The sequence below is a fragment of the Gobio gobio genome (assembly GCF_949357685.1).
Source record: "Gobio gobio genome assembly, chromosome: 20".
Taxonomy (NCBI): domain Eukaryota; kingdom Metazoa; phylum Chordata; class Actinopteri; order Cypriniformes; family Gobionidae; genus Gobio; species Gobio gobio.
The window spans coordinates 37,125,891-37,144,243 of NC_137113.1; the positions used below are offsets into that span (position 1 = coordinate 37,125,891).

The following is an 18,353-nucleotide window of genomic DNA, read 5'->3' on the forward strand; positions in this document are numbered from 1 at the left end:
TTACAATTAGCACACGTCTTTTTCTCAAGCGAACCCAAACTATATTTCAATCATACATGTCTTTATCTTATTAAACTAAGCCATGACGTTGTTTCAGAGTACCAACATTAAGCACTGAATGAAGAGCACAAGTCTGCTAAATACTGAAGCAAAAGAGTCTTCTGAATTCTTCTACAGTCCAGTAATGGGATAATGTAGTGATGACTGCAAGTAAACAGATGAAGGTAAACTTCCAAATCTCCCTAAGGGCTACAGTCAGTATTGTTAAATGGAAGTTAACTGGGTAGGGCCTATCCACTTTAAAAAAAGCACCTATAAATATATTATTATTGAGCTGTAGTGCAATGGGCCAAACTCATGCCATTGATTGAGCCAATGTTGCTGTGTTGGGTTGGTCAGGATGCTTATTGTATTTTTCTTTTTTCTTTTTATGGACTCTGACAACATCAAATGCGGAGGTGATTGGTGAATAAACACACCTGGTTCTTTCACATTACACCGCACTTATGTGTTAGGAATTAATATGAGCCAGTTAACTTGAATTATCATATCTTAAACATCTGTTTTCATTCCAGTACCATCCCAAATGCTACTTTTACATGTCAACACATTATTGCTGATGTACTGTCAAGTAGCATTAGATGACTTATGAGGCTGCGAAAAGAACAGTTTGGAGATTTCAGCATGTAATAGTTAAAGTTGATGGATGAGGACCCAGATCCCAGGACAGGCCCTTAGGGGAGGCCTGACAAAGAGATGGAAGTTACTGAAGGAAGAATGTTTAGGGTTGTAGTGAGTGACAGGAGGTTGGTGGGTCTTTTGTCGGGGGGTCCTGGTGGACATGCCTTTCCCTGACCTTTACCCAAGGCTACTCAATATTAACAAAAAGCATGCACAGAACTCAAGAGCAGGTTCGTTTATCTGTCAATGTGATAATATGTTAAACGAACCATTTAAACAATAAAATTCCACATGAAAGAGACTTTAATATCTCCTAGACATCAGTGAGGTTAAATAGACAGCAAATAGAGATTTTGCAGAAGTCTCCGACTTCTCAGATTTTCTCCCCAAGAAAAAGTCCCCAGTAATCTCAATCATGTGTCTCTAAAGTTTCAGAAGGGATCTCAATTTCTCAAAATGTTCTCATTCTCATCTCAGACCTAATGATCTTACACTATCCATATAAATGTTATAGCTTTATAGTCTTAATGTAGGTCACAAATTGTCTCATTTGTATTTACTATTATTTCTCCAAATCAAAAGAACTTTAATAGAAACATTCAGAATATGAGTTTTTTTTTTCTTCAAATTTAATACATTTTAACATTTACAAAATGTATTACTAGCTTACCAATTCATAATGTCCAGAGATCCAAGAGTTTTTTTTTGTTTTTGTGACAACTTTAAAATGTTTCAAAACACTATATTTTACACTATATGTAAAAGATGTTAGACTTTTGGGCCTCATTGTAGTTTTCAATACATAAATGAAACATAAAAAGTTAACTATCAAGTGTATAGCGTCAGTTCTGGCAGGTCACGTTAGTCAAACTCGCATCAGCTGTCTGTCAGCTGATCACGTCTACCTATAGGAATATGACGTCTATCACCGCATACATACAGTATATATAGCTCCTCAGTACTATCAGCAGCTATCGCGTTTCTCCAGAGCTCATTTACCCTCCTCCACCCCCAGCTCCTCCTCTTGTCAGTCAGGATTTGGTATTTTGATTTCCCTTGAATCAGACGAATTTCCTTTGTACATGTAATATCAACATTAATGATTTCTGCAATACATTATGTTGGTTCTGTTCTTTTTGAAGAAAGCTCGTATCCATGCTAGGCTGCATGGATGTGCAGGGAGTTCTTGCCCAGAACAGAACCATACCGGCAATCCAAACTATATGCTAATAGTCCATCAATCATCTTTGACGATAATGGTCCTGACAGAATTGTAATTATGTCAAATTAAAAGTTTTATTTTTGTTACATTATGTTTTAATCATGTTTTGTCATGCTTTACAGTTGCGAGGTGGGGCCTCCATGGATCAGACTTGTTTGTTCAGCACATCCAACAGATGCTTGATTGGACTGAGATCAGGGAAATTTGGAGGCCAAGTCAACATCTCAAACTCGTTGTTGTGCTCCTCAAACCATTCCTGAACCATTTTTGCTTTGTGGCAGGGCATATTATTCTGCTGAAAGAGACCACAGCCACCAGGGAATACCGTTTCCATGAAAAGGTGTACATGGTCTGCAACAATGCTTAGGTAGGTGGTACGTGTCAAAGTAACATCCACACGGATGGCAGGACCAAAGATTTCCCAGCACAACATTGCCCAAAGCATCACACTGCCTCTGCCGGCCTGCCTTCTTCCCGTAGTGCATCCTGGTGCCAAGTGTTCCCCAGGTAAGCGACGCACACGCACCCGGCCATCCCCGTGGTGTAAAAGAAAACATGATTCATCAGACCAGGCCACCTTCTTCCACTGCTCCGTGGTCCAGTTCTGATGCTCACGTGCCAACTGTTGTTGCTTTTGGTGGTGGACAGAGGTCAGCATGGGCACCCTGACTGGTCTGCGGCTATGCAGCCCCATACTCAACAAACTGTGATGCACTGTGTATTCTGACACCATTCTATCAGAGACAGCATTAACTTCTTGAGCAATTTGAGCTACAGTAGCTCGTCTGTTTGATCGGACCACATGGGGCCAGCCTTCGCTCCCCACATGCATCAATGAGCTTTGGCCGCCCATGACCCTGTCGCTGGTTCACCACTGTTCCATCCTAGGACCACTTTTGATAGATAATGACCACTGCAGACCGGGAACACCCCACAAGAGTTGTCATCTATATCACATTTTGGCCCTTGTCAAATTCGCTCAAATCCTTACACCCATTTTTCCTGCTTCTAACACATCAATTTTGAGGAAAAAATGTTCACTTGCTGCCTAATATATCCCACCCACTAACAGGTGCCGTGATGAAGAGATAATCAGTGTTATTCACTTCACAATAGAAGTCATAATGTTATGCCTGATTGGTGTATGTATATGTATAGGCCCAAATAGGCATGAAACTCTGCAAAAATACGTTCTAAGGATGACTATTTTTGGTAACATTTCAAGCTACTCGTTCTCCTCCTACCTTGTCTTGTTCAGCTGGGTCATACAAGCAGACGTGTGGGAGATCATTTTGAAAGTGGTGGGATTCTGGCAGGCTCTGGACCAGGACTTGGCTCAGGAGCAGCCTGTCAGGACCAACTCTAACTCCCAAACCTCGGTACAAACACTCTGTTATGTGACCCTGCCAGTGCAGCAAACACCATGTACCACTGGATTTTGCCTTAATAAATCTCACTTATAACTGTGAGTGGCTGAAAACACCCAGATTGGTCTCTAAGCACTCCAGACAATGTTTTGTCAAGTCTCATTTCCTAAAAGCATTTCCCCTATAACTACTAATTACCATTCACAGCTCAAAAGCCCTCTGCCTCCCCTCAAGTGAGAGTTCAGCACAGGAAATGGCATTTTAAATAAGACAGCTGCTTAATTTTAGCAACACTGCGGCCAACATCTCTGTGGATACTCACTGTCAAGACACTGTTCACACACTGTCTGTGTTGCTCCACAGGGCTTTATCATCCCCTCACCGGGTTGGCATTGTTTGCAGCACTCTCCACTGGCTGTGAAGGCCCCTGAAGGACACATGTCCCGTGTAGACAAGACATTCCCCTATAGAGAGAAAGAGGGAAAGATTAAGTCGACATGAAATGATGTACTATCTATTTTCAAAATGCATCTTATATATCTTATAGAGAATAGTTTATCTATGTATGTTTCATTTTCCAAAAATTACACTTGGATGTACGTCAAAATACAGAAGATCTGCCGCTACTTACATTTCAATGCTACTTTAGTAAATAAAAATAAAGTAAATAGGCTTTAAATAAAAATTTAATTAGATGATTTCACTTGCACTTAAGGCATTTCCAACTTTTTGTCCAATCAAATGCTCTCTAGAATGAGGATATCCCTCTCTCTGCGGTTACTTTGTATGGCGAAACAGATGGGCGTGGACAGAGCATTGTCTTGTGGTGCCCCCCTGAGCACTTGGTGCCCTACACGCAGCGCGTGATGCATGTGGTGGGAGCGGCAGCACTGCCCACGCAGATTACACTACGGATTTATGTTTGTTGAACTTTTAACATGCAAAATAGCAAGTAGCAAACAACGAATTTGGTACACCAAATTCCTTCCTCAATAGGAAATACGTCAACACGGAAAAGAAAACAGCATTTAGTAAGCCATTTCATTAAGTCTAAAGAATCAAACACTATGTTAGAGTTTCTTTGAGTGGCCCAACATGTCACCTTTTGGATCAACCAATGGCATATGTTTGGGGCGGGACTTCCTGTTTGTTTGAACAATAAAAGGAAGGGCCAGCCTCAAGTGTTGAAACTACAGTCTACACAGTGGTGTAAAGTAACGAATTACAAATACTCTCGTTACTGTAATTGAGTAGTTTTTCTCAGGAATTGTACTTTATTAAGTAGTTTAAAAACAGAGTACTTTTACTTTTACTTGAGTACATTTTAAGTGCTGTATCTGTATTTCTACTGAGCTATTTTCCCTTAACCTGCCGTTGCTACATCATGTAAACATTTTTCCTATCAACGTGATTGGCTAAGACGAATAATCAGTTCTGTGACTCCATGTGTCACGCGTGTGACTCCTGTCAAATCAACCATGATAGCGAGTTGCGACCAGCCTAGAGTGAGGGGCACGCTTTATGAAAGGGGGTTGTTGCTGGTTACTGTATGATGACTGAAATCGTGAAATTGCCTTAAAAATTGACTGCAGAATATTACATTTTCTAAAATACGCACAACTGGTACTTACTCTGTTGGCGCTGCACAAGCCCGCTAGCCTAGAAATCTAGACACACTCTAGCGGCAGCAAATGGCGTCTAGCAACTCTCCGTTGGCTTGCAAGCTGGAAAAACCAAACTCTGGTCAGGCCAATCACATCATGTGTAACAAAGAAGCTGGCGAACAGCGGTCTTTCGAATCGGCTTTGGCCGTGACTCTGGAAGACTTGGAGTTAAACTTTTCTTTGAGAAAAGAACGAAGAACAGCACTGAAGTCATTCTAAAGAAAGGAAGATGTGTTCGGAGTTTTGCCGACCGGATACGATGAAAGTTTAATCTATCAACTAGCTCCGCTTCACCTTCTTCGTTGCTCTGGTTGGTTGTAGCGCTATCCTATTGCGTACAGAGGGAATTTGAAAGACAACCGTTTATCCCGCCCCTCAGATTGAGCCCTGCCAATTGTGAGTTCCCAGACCCAACATTTTGATGTGGGTCTGACTTGCCAGGCTACGAGCTCGCAGTGCCATCTGCTGGACACACTTAATTTAGCTTGATTGTTTGCCAGGCTTCAAAGTGCATTAGGCATTAACCGATCGCCACTGCTAGATTTTTGTCCCTTAGCCCAGTGTTTCCCAACCAGGGTGCCGTGTGACGAGAGCAGGGGTGCTGTGTAAAAGTCCTTCAAATATATATATATATTTTTCAAATTTTTAAAATAATTCTCTCTTTGTAAACTTTGTTCAATGCATGCGAGTGCTGCCGTATGTTTGAATATGACCAGTCATTTTCGCCGTCATCACCCGGGTGTAGTGCCAGAAGACGCGAATGAGAAGTCGCGCGCGCTGTGAGAAAATTTGTCTCTGTGCACTCATCCAAAAGCGCGCACACGTCTCACAGCGTGCAAACAGAGCCGGCTCTCCCTATAAGCGAACTAAGCGGCTGCTTAGAGCCCCACCGCCACTAGGGGGCCCCCTAACTACAGATTGCACTCGCCAGCGTCGCCGCAGTTTATCACGCAAGACGCGCGTCATTCGCACCGCGCAAAAAGCGCCTTCCGCGCTGCGGGACCTCCAGACGCACGTCAACGCGCCTTTCCATTGACTTAACATTGAAATCAAATCACTCGCGCCAGACTCTCTATTTGCGTTTGGTGTGAACGCAGCATAACGTTAGCTGTCCGTCGATTATGCTGAATCAACATTGCTTGCGCTATGGTCCAGCCGTCGGCCCCAGCTCTGGGCTACAGACCGCGTAGAGACAGACCCACCTCCTATGAATGTATTTTCTTTTTAACAGTTAACGTTACATGACCTACACTAGTTCTGGGAAAGAAAAAAACGAAAAATCTTTGTCTCAATAGACGCTTATTACAATAAAAATAGTTTAATTATTGAACATTCGAGAGAAAGAAAGTAAAAAGGAAGAGAAAGAGCAATCATTTGACAGTCAAAATCAAAATGAAGTTTAAAATAAAGCAGTTAAATACAAGCTTTTTCTTATGGTCTTAACTGAATAGGCAATTAAAGATTATTAATAAATATTAATCTATATACTATTATGAAATATTTTATATATTGTTAAGCTAAATCGCCCAGACCATTTAAACCTAAAGAAAACACAGTGTCCTCCTTGAAAAATTATTGAATGCTGATCGATACAAGACACCTAAAAGCAAAATGGATTTGTGGTCAATTTTAGTAAAGAACACTGTAAAAAAAAGCAGGTCCCCAATTGAAAATTTTCTAGTGGGCGATCACATCTAAATGTTTCAGTTGGCCAAATTGAATTAATGTGAATTGATGCAATTTAATTCAATTAAAATTCAAGAAATTAAATTTGGCCAACTGAAAATTTTAGATGTGATCGCTCACTAGAAAATTTTCAATTGGGCACCTGATTTTTTTTTACAGTGAATGTATTACTGTATGTAATCATAAAAGGTAAAAAATATCTCACTCCATGCTGTGAAGGTTTCAAATATGAACAGTATGTAAGAGTTAATCAACCAATAATTAAATAATATAATTTAACATTGGATTTCTTTTAATTTACCCTTAACATAATTGTAAAAAACAAAATGTCACTTTCTCAGGAGGAGCCATTCTTAAATATTTTGGTGGTCGTGGAGAAACATCTCAGGAGCCTGACACCAGAGATGACACAAGTAAATATTTCCCACTGCCTTTCTTTTGAATAGTTTTGTGCGCAACTTCAACATAGCTAATTTTCCTCTTGCCAATAAAAAATTTAGTTTTATAATCATAATTCACTATGTTGTCTAATTGTACTTTACTCTGCATACTGTATTTATTATTAATTATATTGTAATCTCAACAGCTGGAGGAGGTGACTCTACTGCTGCTTCAGTAGAGCATAGCGAGCCGCATACCACTATGGCTAATGTTGTAAGTTAGCTATATATTGTTAATGCTAAATTATTAATATTTATTTGTTTACAACAAATTGACCTTATGTATGAAAGAAATTTGCAAATCTGTAATCTTTACTTTTACTGTTTCAGTGAGTGTACTTTAATAAGCAGTAAAATAATTGTAGGCAATCATGTTAAAAGATATACAGATGAAATGTGTTAGATTGTATACAGTTGCTGGTTTGCGGTGCAATACTCCATTATTCACTGCAAGGCAGGCCCCCAAAATTATCCTGCTTAGGGCCCCCAGATTTACAGAGCCGGCCCTGCGTGCAAATATTGAGTTCTCTTTCAAGTCTTGTTCTTGAACGGACAAACTCACACAAAAAGTATGTCAACATGTCCATCTTGAGTATTCTAGCAGACATAGTCTGTATATGCCTTAGGTAAACTTTATACAGTCGATACAGACGACGCATATCCGTGTATTAGGTCTTAAAGGGGCAGTAGCCTTTACTGCTGTCTGTTTAATGTCAAACAACAAAAGACAAAGACATCACTCACTGCTCTTGATTGAATAGCTTTTATAAGTTTAATAGGATTAATCTTTAATTTATACACTCAAATATGCAATGTTATTTTACATTTGATCAATTTCTGTACCTGAAAACTAATGTTAGACATACCTGAAAAACCTGAAAAGCATAGTTTATTTTATTAGTAGGCCTATCTTTGCTCAATAGTATTTATTTGTGCTGCTGCTTGTATTTAAATTATTTGTTCTTATTATTTTCTTTATTTTTATTTGACAGTAGTCCTTTTTTCCCTGAACATAGCAAATACTGAACCGTACCAAAACCGTGAACCTAAAACCGTGATACAAACCGAACCATGAGCAATCTGTACCGTTATACCCCTAACGTAACGTATGCGAGGGGGTGCCACAAAATGGAGAACATTTTCAAAGGGTGCCATGACTGAAAAAAGGTTGGGAAACACTGCCTTAGCCTACATTGATTTCGCTCAACATGTAAATGCATTAACCTGCTTTCTGTCTGCTTATTGAAGAGCATATTTTAATGTAATGTGTTCTCACACGGCAATTTAAAATTTTAGTTCATGTACATAGCAAATAACTTTGATAAAACATATTTATATTTGAATCAGGTTTATTTTTTAATTGCAAGCAAAAAATAATCAGTGATGAAAACTGTGAGTAACTCGATTCAGATTTCTTAAGTGTAGGCTATTCTTTTAACAGAGAAAACATCCATCGAAATTAAAGCAGTACAATGAATGCGTCTTGAAAAGAAAGAACTTTGTTTTTTGTTTTTCTCGTAAAATTGTTAATGTACAATGCTTTGCAACCTTTTTTAATTAACCTGCAAGAAAACCTCTACAGAATGGTTGTCATAAATGTTACCAGATTATTGGTTGCGTTCTCAAATATTACATGGCTGTATTTTTATCGCTAGCAGTCAAAAATAAAACTTGGAGAGATATTGAAATACTGAAATACTGTTGGTGATCTCATGTTTTTTTTGTTCTTACTGAGAATCAGCCATAAAAGAGTAAGCTACATTTTTAATTTGCATGGGTATAAGGTGGAATAACATTCATAGCATACTACTACTCACTACTCTTGAGTACTTTTAAAAGGGCTACTTTTTACTCCTACTTTGAGTAGTATTTAGGACAGGTACTTTTACTCTATTGACAAGTAACAGTACTTTTACAATAGTATGCTTTTTCAGTACTCTTTCCACCACTGTGTGTACATACTGATAGAAATTAGTGTAGCTTCAGCATTGTGACCTAACATATGCACGTCCTGATTTTGCTGAGTGAGAATATTTTGCCTATGTAGGAAATCCAGGAACAAAATTCCTGTCTGAAAATGTAATCCTAACCATATCCCTACCCCTAAATCTAACACTGCCCATAAATTATCCCTAAAATCAGAGGAAAATGATAGATGAATAACACTGATGTAGAAGCTGAAGCACATAACCCTGTTTGTAAGAATAAAATTGACATGCATATCTGTAAACTTGTCCTTCATATCTGATTGGTTGATTTGAATGTTGTTCTAGGATCAACAAAGATTTTGATCCAGGAACATGTTACTTGGTGAAATATAGTTTTGACTAACGTATAATATTACAGCTATCCAACTTAAGAGAAATAACGAAATTAGAGAATCATTTTGAAAAAGCCTGCAGATGTAGATACAGACATGAACCGTACAGAGTTTTCCCACTTCTGTGTATTTAGAGTGTCTATCTCCAGGGGATGCAATCTCAGAAGCAGACAACTTCCCACACTGACTCAGGGCCAAAAATACTATTTGTATTACAATGGACCAAGACTTGTTGTATTATTTAGTCTTGAACGTGTCTGATGATGCCTATCAACCGCTTTGCTTTGGAAAACATGCATTTTACCAGTAAATCTTCATGGTAGATTTAACCTTAATTAAATTCTCTGAAAACTAAAAATCTATCTAAGTATTGGCAGGTACAGCCAAAGCATGGCAACTGAACTGGGCCTTTTCAAACAGGGCTCTTTCTCTTTCAAAGCATGTCTTCTGTCTAAAGTTTTAATTTCCGTTCACAAGATAAAATAGCACATCATTTATGATGCCTATAAGTCTCTACTTTGTTCTCAAATATAAAAATCGCAATTAGAACCTCATGTGCGCTTGATTTTAGCTGAAATAAAACTGATATAAAAAATGTCCTTCCTTTTTTTTATTACTAATGAATATAGCTTTTGGCAGTAGTGCAGCAAAATGAAAAGCAAAGGATGCACCTTCATTTCTGTGGTAATCGTTTGTAAAATGTGTGCTTTTTCTGCCTCAGAGACAAAAAAATAAATAAAAAAGATAATTTCGACTTTATCAATTTTAACTTTAATTCTCATAATTACAACTTTATATCTCCCAATTTGTTTCTGATAATTGCGAAAATTATCCAAATTAATAATTACCAACAATATTATGATTTTGGCAAATAAAATTGAATGAAAAATGTATGTTCCAAATCCTTACTGATGAATATAGGTTTTGGCACTAATGCAGCAAAATGAAAAGCAAGGGATGCTCATATCATTTATGAAACATGAACAGAACAAATTTCTGTATGTAATCGTTTGTAAAATTAGTGCTTTCAATTCAATGGAAGCCTGTTTCTGCCTGAGGGTAAAAAAAAATCCTATTGTTACTTTAAATCTTGAGATTGCAATTTTTGTATCAAAGCGACTTAATATCTTGCAAATGTTTATATCTCACAACGTGTTTACGATATTTCCAACATAACTTGAAGGCAACATAAGTACGCCTCATACTGAAGCAGCTGTTGCATGTGTGAGGGTGTAACATGAATGCCAAGAAGTGATTGGCTGGCTGTCAGAGTAACAACGTTTATCACAGGTGTGTGGAATGACGTTTAAAAGAGTGAGAAGAAAGACAGAGATAAAGAAGGAAAGAAAGAGATTAGATTATTCCCTCGAGGCGTTTGTGAGTCAGCTGGAGAAGAGAAGTGACAGAGATGAGTGAAAAGAAGAGGAGGTTGGGTAAGCACAAATTAACATTCCCTTCGTTTCTACCTGTCCCTCACATTACCCCCTGGCATGGGTAACCTCCTCCTCACACACATAAAAACACAAAACACACCCCTACAGGAGCATTCCAACTCAGGTAAAGTTCAACAACCCCCAAAATTTCAGCAGCCCATGATTCAAATGGGTAATTAGAGATTCGGCCACACGGAATTAGTGCACAATTATCAGGTTGATTGATTACCAAGGTTTTAGAAATGTGTGAAGGGTCATAAACAACGACGCATGTCATAGAACCTGTTTGCAGTCACACTGTTTGCAGTTCAAACTGACAGGAGGCCAAGTTGCTGTAACTTGTGCAGTTTTTTTAAGCAGATACAATCAGTAGCATTTCAAAACATGTTTATTTTTGCAAAGAATGGTCCTAATGAAATGCATCCATCTACATTTGTCTGGTGATTGTCAAATAATTTGTGTCAAATCTTCATGATTGTGAAATTGTTGAATTTCAGTGAACTTTAACCACATTTTTACATTTTCTAGAGAATGTGAATGGTGCTTGCCCTGCCAAGTCACACGATGCAAGCATATTTGAAGCATGCTGCTATGTCATTATCTAAGGTGTTCCGAGTGGTTTTAAAGGGTTAGTTCACCCAAAAATGAAAATTCTGTCATTAATTACTTACCCTCATGTCGTTCGACACCCGTCAGACCTCCGTTCATCTTCGGAACAGAAATTAAGATATTTTAGTTGAAATCTGATGCCTCTGAAAGTTCTCCATTGGCTCAATGGTACTCTACACTCTCAAGACCCTTAAAAGGTACTAAAGACGTCGTTACAATGTCCATCTCACTACAGTGGTTCTAAAATAACTTTATGAATCGGCGACAATAGTTTTTGTGCGCAAAAAAACCCTAAATAACGACTTACATAGTGATGACGATTTCAAAACAAAGCATCATGAAGCATCATGAAGCTTCGAAGCGTTATGAATCACTGAGCCGAATGATGATTCGGATCGCGTGTCAAACCGCCAAACTGCTGAAATTTGGCGATTCAAACCGCTGAATCGACTCAGTGATTCATAACGCTTCGAAGCTTCATGATGCTTTGTTTTGAAATCGTCATCACTATGTAAGTCGTTATTTAGGGTTTTTTTGCGCACAAAAACTATTGTCGCCGATTCATAAAGTTATTTTAGAACCACTGTAGTGAGATGGACTTTGTAACGACGTCTTTAGTACCTTTTAAGGGTCTTCTTGAGAGTGTAGAGTACCATTGAGCCAATGGAGGACTTTCAGAGGCATCAGATTTCAACTAAAATATCTTAATTTCTGTTCCGAAGATGAACGGAGGTTTTTTTTCAAAAAAAGAAAATTTTCATTTTTGGGTGAACTAACCCGTTAAGTCAATTTTATTAGTATAGTATTTTTCACAATACACATTGTTTACAGAAAACCCTGATATTTATAATATCTTAAAGGGGCTATATGTACAATTCAGAAACTCTTATGCTGTGTTCACACCGAACACGAATTAAGCATCAAATTCGCTTCTATCGCGTCTCGCGCTTGAACATTTTGAAACCACTCGCGCGTTTGCCTGAAGCGAATTGGATGCAAATTGAGCGAATTGGCAAATTGGATGCAAATTGAGTCAATTTGCGTATAAAGCGAGCGTTTGAAGCTAAATAGACGTACGTTTGAGGCTTCTTGTGGGAGGGGCAAGTGCTAGGCGGTTGTCTGTTTGCAAGATGGCTGATGTTGATCAAGCATTCATAGAGAGAGTCACCGCTCTGTATTTCCTCTGGAGAGCAGAACAGCCGTGTAGGGGTCATCGTCGCCGTACTTGGATCCACCAGATCCTCTGGAGGCGTACCCAGTTTGGCGAGTTTCACCACTTGCTCAATGTAGGAAAACTCCTACATATAGCCCCTTCAATATGTTCATGCATTATATTCGCATTTATCAAATTAGAGCTGGGTGATAATATAGTTTACATTTTGTGACAATACAAGCAATCAAGCCATTGACATATGCTAAAAAAAATTGTCCCTGACCATGAACAGCAACAGAAGTTACATTATTACAGCATTATTAAAGACATTATTACAGTCTTTATGAGTGAGTCAGTCAGTAGCGAAGACTTTTATATTGAAAGGACTGAAACTCGTGAACACGGAACAAGACGCAACTGACAAATGTTTTGACTAGCGCTGTCATTGTCAGGGCATAAGGAAAACAAATAAAGGGGCAATAGGTGATTCTCTACAGAAACACTTTTTTGTTATGCTGGTTGAAAGTCTCCTCATATCCTGTTAAGCGGTCTAAATGTATTTTATAAATATATATAATCTGTGGAAGGTGTAGGACCATAAAATGTTTGTTCAATCATTGCATTCGGTTCGAATGAAGCGGTATATATCTCGGTATTTACTATGTTTTTCTATTTGTATAAAAAAATAAGTATTTATTTTTTATCACATGTATCTGTCAGAGCATCTGACAGGGCAAGCTGATTTAAACTATACGTCTAACCAGTTATTTTGATTATTGTAGTTCTGTTACTCACTGTAGTCTAAAGTTTTCTCACCGTGAATGATACACAATGTAATCCAATAACATTGTCTCTGGTCGTCTCGCTTCTGGTCTGTGCGTGTTCATGTGTTTTGGGGGAGGCATGGCTTTGGACAGTGATTTGCAGGGGGAGTTGGATTGTATGCTTTCAATGCTAGCAGGCTAAAGTTAGCATTCCCCAGATATTGTGCCTTTAACTGTTAAAAAGACAGGATATCGCAGCGGACATTCAAACGGATTTTCTTCGATCTCTCTCTCTCTCTCTCTCTCTCTCTCTCTCTCTCTCTCTCACAATACTGTACATAATACAATAAGCTTAAATTAACATCAATGAGAACAAACATGTTTACATTGCTAAGAGTAGTTGCTTAGGGTGTTGTGTAGTGATATACAGAACCATTGGGTAAAGCGGTCATAGCCATGTTTTATCGAGAATATATCAGAATCTAGGACTGGAACTAACCGTTTTATAAATCCACGTAAGGTTGGGTATAATTATAGTAGTTTTATAAATCATTATTAATTATTATTTCATGAATTAATTTGAGTTATTAATTCATTCAGTGGTGAAATTGAGAATTATGAATATTGTGAGGATTTGTTCATTATTGTTTACACCCTCTAACCATACATCCATACTGAATAACCAAAGAATGATAGCAAAAAATGTGATACGGATATCATGCATGTCTGACATATTCAGTTCTGCAGAATGTTTCTCCCTCCCATTCTGTCAGTCATAGGTTATGATGTTTCAAAGCTGTTGTTTGTAAGCTTGAATGCACTTAACTCTTATAGCCTGTTGGCACTTGTCAACATTTCAAAGTCATCTACTGTTCTGGCAAAGCTGACTCTGACTAATGAACATACTGGATCTAATGGAGCTCTTTCAATCTCTCTCGCTTGCTTTAGTTTGTACTTTAAAGCTATATGATTGTCTATGGTTTCCAGAAGCCTCGAGTCTATAGGAAAATATAGAAGGCACCTATTTCTTTTAATTTTCTTGTTTTTCCACATCAGCCTGTAAAGGTTCTAGAATTGTATCATAAAAACTTGGCAATTCGGCATAATGATACAAGGCAAGCTCTAAAAAGTCATGGTCAGTTTCTCAAACCTCTAGCGCCACCAGGTTAAACTTTCACGATATTTGCCTGGTAGTCCAAAAAAAATCACATACCTAATATAATTATTTTTTAACCTTTACATGGGGAAAGAACCACCCACATGTTCTTCATAAAATGCTAAATCTGTGCATGTGTCTAAGACAGACAGAAAAACATGGATGTTTCATGTCATATACAACTTGCATGATGTGTTGAGGTTCTGACACTATCTCTGTGGGTCTTGAAATCTGGTAAGTGTGCCAAATGACTGAAAAAAAATTTCTAAGCAAGACAAGTACCAAAAACGTCCGGAAGAATGCTATAATATAAGTGTTTGTATACTTATATGTGTGAACCTGGACCACAAAACCAGTCATAAGTCGCACGGGTATATTTGTGGTAATAGCCAACAACACATTGTATGGGTCAAAATTATCGATTTTCCTTTTATGCCAAAAATCATTAGAATATTAAGTAAAGATCGTGTTCCATGAAGAAATTATGCTAAATTTCCTACTGTAAATATATCAAAAAAATAGTAGTAGTAGTAGTATGCATTGCTAAGGACTTCAAAATTGGACAAAATTAAAGGCGATTTTTTTGCACCCTCAGATTCCAGATTTTCAAGCTTATTTATCCAGCTTTCAGTCAAAAATTTTACCATTATGACTGGTTTTATGGTCCAGGGTCACATATTATGGAAGAAAAATGTACTGTAAATCAGCTACAACAAAAATGACACTAATATTAAGGACACGCGCTGACATCCGCTTGACTGCGAGTCTGCGACATTCAGTAGTTATTGCTCACACGCCCATCATGCTGTTTAGATGGGTGTAGCTCCAACCTCAATTTTGAAACAAGACAAGACAAGACATGTGACCACAACACAGGAAATTGGTACAAACATGGAGAATTAAGCAGTTATGTGGCACACTTGAGGAATTATCTGTCATTATTGACACTATTGCTTTTGCTTCAATAACACACATACACCCCACATTCAACCCACCCACGCAGAGGAAATAACAATTAGCCTGATAAATAGCTGCGTTTCAGTTAGTGAGACAAGTGCAAGAACACAATGTGCTGTCAACGTGGGTGTGACAAGGTAATCTGAGTTATTCATCCTCACTGTAAGATGCATTATATACTAAATATGTTCATAATGCCCTATACAACTATAAAGCATTAAAACACATGTCAACATTGTTCAACATTTGAATGCATTATAAAACATGAAATTGTGTTTTGATCATGTAGTAATGCATTAAATTCTTAAAGAGATGCATGCATGGGTAAGCATGTTTTATAACAGTTTTTAATTATTCATGAGAATATGCATCTGATAATAAAGTTTAATATAAGTTATAATGAATGCATTACATTGCACTATGCATTATATAGGGTGAATTCTGGCCACTTAAGATACTTTTGCCACATAGATGACTTTTATGTTATAAAATAATCAATAAATATCAGTCAAAAAATTTATTAAAACAGGTCATTTTAATAATCATAGTCCACAATCAGAAGGCACAAAAACCATAGCCTACTGCAATATCTTTACATCTTTAGATTTATTTTTTACAGTCTACATTCACTCATAGTCAGCTATCAATGATGTTCCACTTTCTCAAGTGACAACAAGAAAAAGTACTAGAGCTGCATATTGAGTTGGAGACTGTGTACTCACCACGAGCAGGAATATTACAGTCACAGTGAACATGCTGGATGACGGGCGTCCTGGATTAAGTAAACTGCAGATAGACTATTCACTCTTTACATGGGCTCTGAATACATTCAGCGTCATAGTTCCCTCATAGACTCAACGCCTGAAATCGCTCTGATCCTCATGCGTGTACGATTAAGTTTTACAAATAAGCGAACAGCATTATTGACTTTTCCAGATTAATTCGTTTGACGTTTGTGGTGAAGAGTCTCTTCATGAATGAGACGCCACTGCAATCTGTGCAAGTGCGCGTGTCCACTGATACAGCTTTTGAACAGAGTGAAAGATTCACCTCTCTCTCTCTCTCTCTCTCTCTCTCTCTCTCTCTCTCTCTCTCTCTCTCTCTCTCTCTCTCTCTCTCTCTCTCTCTCTCTCTCTCTCTCATGTCAGTCCAGTGTTTCCCCTCCCATACGCATCCACATCCCATCGACACAATTACCAGTTCATTAAACAAAAATAAACTCGTAATAGGCCAATCGTCTAGTCACGAGTTAGTTTTAGTTTAGCGTTGGTGTGAGATTAAAAAACAACAACTTTATTTCTATATTTATTTCTATAGGCCTAATATTTGAATCAAAATATTATTTAAATTCAAATTCTTTTCTATCCATAATTTGGTAAGAGTGTGGCTTTTGTGGGGTAAATAATGCACTCAGTATAAGAGATAATTGCAGCATCTAAAGAAGCTCATAAAGCATGTGAACTGACAGTTACGAGGCATTAGGCTTTCATGAAACATTAAACTGTAACAAAGTAACAAGAAACATCTTCCTCTCTGCGGCGGGAAGCGCGTGAGCTCACAGACACACACAGACACACACACACAGGGCTGAAGAACTAAAATTCTCCGCTAGAGGGCTCGCGCGCACACTAGACCTACCAGAGTTTAGGTCCCTGTTATTATTTACTCCATTGACCCCCATAAAGTAGTTCGGACACTTGAAGGTACATTTGGCCCTCTAGCGGTTAGAACATAAAACTGCATCAGTATTGCAGAAGAGTCTCTTTCAGTAAGCACGTGTACGAACAAATTTGTGCGTGAAATCTGCGTACAAACAAACGTTTTCACGAACAAATCACGTGTCACCAAAAAACGTTCGTATTAAAATTAATTGTAAATGTATGACAAAAATTTAGGAACAACTGAAACCACACGTATGCAAAAATCACTTTCTCTGTGCCGCGTATAGCCTTATTATATTATATTATATTATATTATATTATATTATATTATATTATATTATATTATATTATATTATATTATATTATATTATATTATATTATTGTATATTACATTTGACTATATTATAATTAAAGGGTTGTTCATCCAAAAATGAACCTTCGTTCATCGTTGTTTATACGTTTTTCAATGTATATTTTGTTAAAGTAGCCTAAATAGGCTACATGTTTTGAAATAATATTTTTTGCATTCTTTTATTAATTACGTTTTTTATCAACAACAAAAAAAATGTACAGCTCACATACTCAGTAGTTTACACAGCTGTGTAGCTACATAGTCAGACGTAAACATGTCTAAAAACAAAATATCAGTTTAGGTGCCAACAAATGACACTAGCTTTTTTCTCAAATGATTTTGTATCAAGATGATTTTAATTGTTCACACAGGTGTCCTATAGTAACTAAAGTTCATCACATTAATTATGGACATGTTCCAGTAAACTTGACAAATATAAATCTGTCTTCACTCTTCACTGATCTGTATTATAATCTCTGCCCATATTCATTGTTTCATCACTTCAATTCATTTCTGTGAAATTATTTACTATACTAACATACTTTGCTATCTTTTTTTAAAATAGCTTAAATGATGCTTGGTTTCAGATATTGTTATGTAATCTACAAACATTCACATATTCTCAAATATGACTTTAGGTTTTGGTTAATGTTATTTGGGACATCAAATCAACCACAAATGGACATACGTGGGCTCACCCCTGACAGTCTATGTCTGGGAACCACTGCAAGACCCAACAGGGGCAACAAATCTCACCGAGCACTCGGAAACAACTAAGGGAATGACATCCAGACTACACACCATAATGCAGAACATTTTCATAATTCACAGAACAGCAGAACTATCCAAACACAACAAAGGAAATGGGAAAGGAAATCTACCACACTC

The 18,353-nt window shown here is 37.6% G+C and overlaps 1 protein-coding gene across 2 annotated transcripts in view; it reads right to left on the reverse strand.

Annotated features, from left to right (window-relative positions):
* Positions 1–16,549, reverse strand: part of ngfrb (nerve growth factor receptor b) — a 56,456-nt gene extending 39,907 nt beyond the window's left edge. The window contains exons 1-2 of one of the 2 annotated variants that reach the window (XM_079801300.1): positions 16,175–16,549; positions 3,593–3,734 (exon numbers count right to left, since the gene is read on the reverse strand). In XM_079801300.1, the coding sequence (XP_079657426.1) occupies positions 3,593–3,734; positions 16,175–16,207 (175 nt within the window). In that variant the 5' untranslated portion in view covers positions 16,208–16,549. The remainder of the gene's footprint in view (positions 1–3,592; positions 3,735–16,174) is intronic. The other variant, XM_079801301.1, reaches the window with a different exon arrangement.
* Between the last annotated feature and the right edge of the window lie 1,804 nt (positions 16,550–18,353).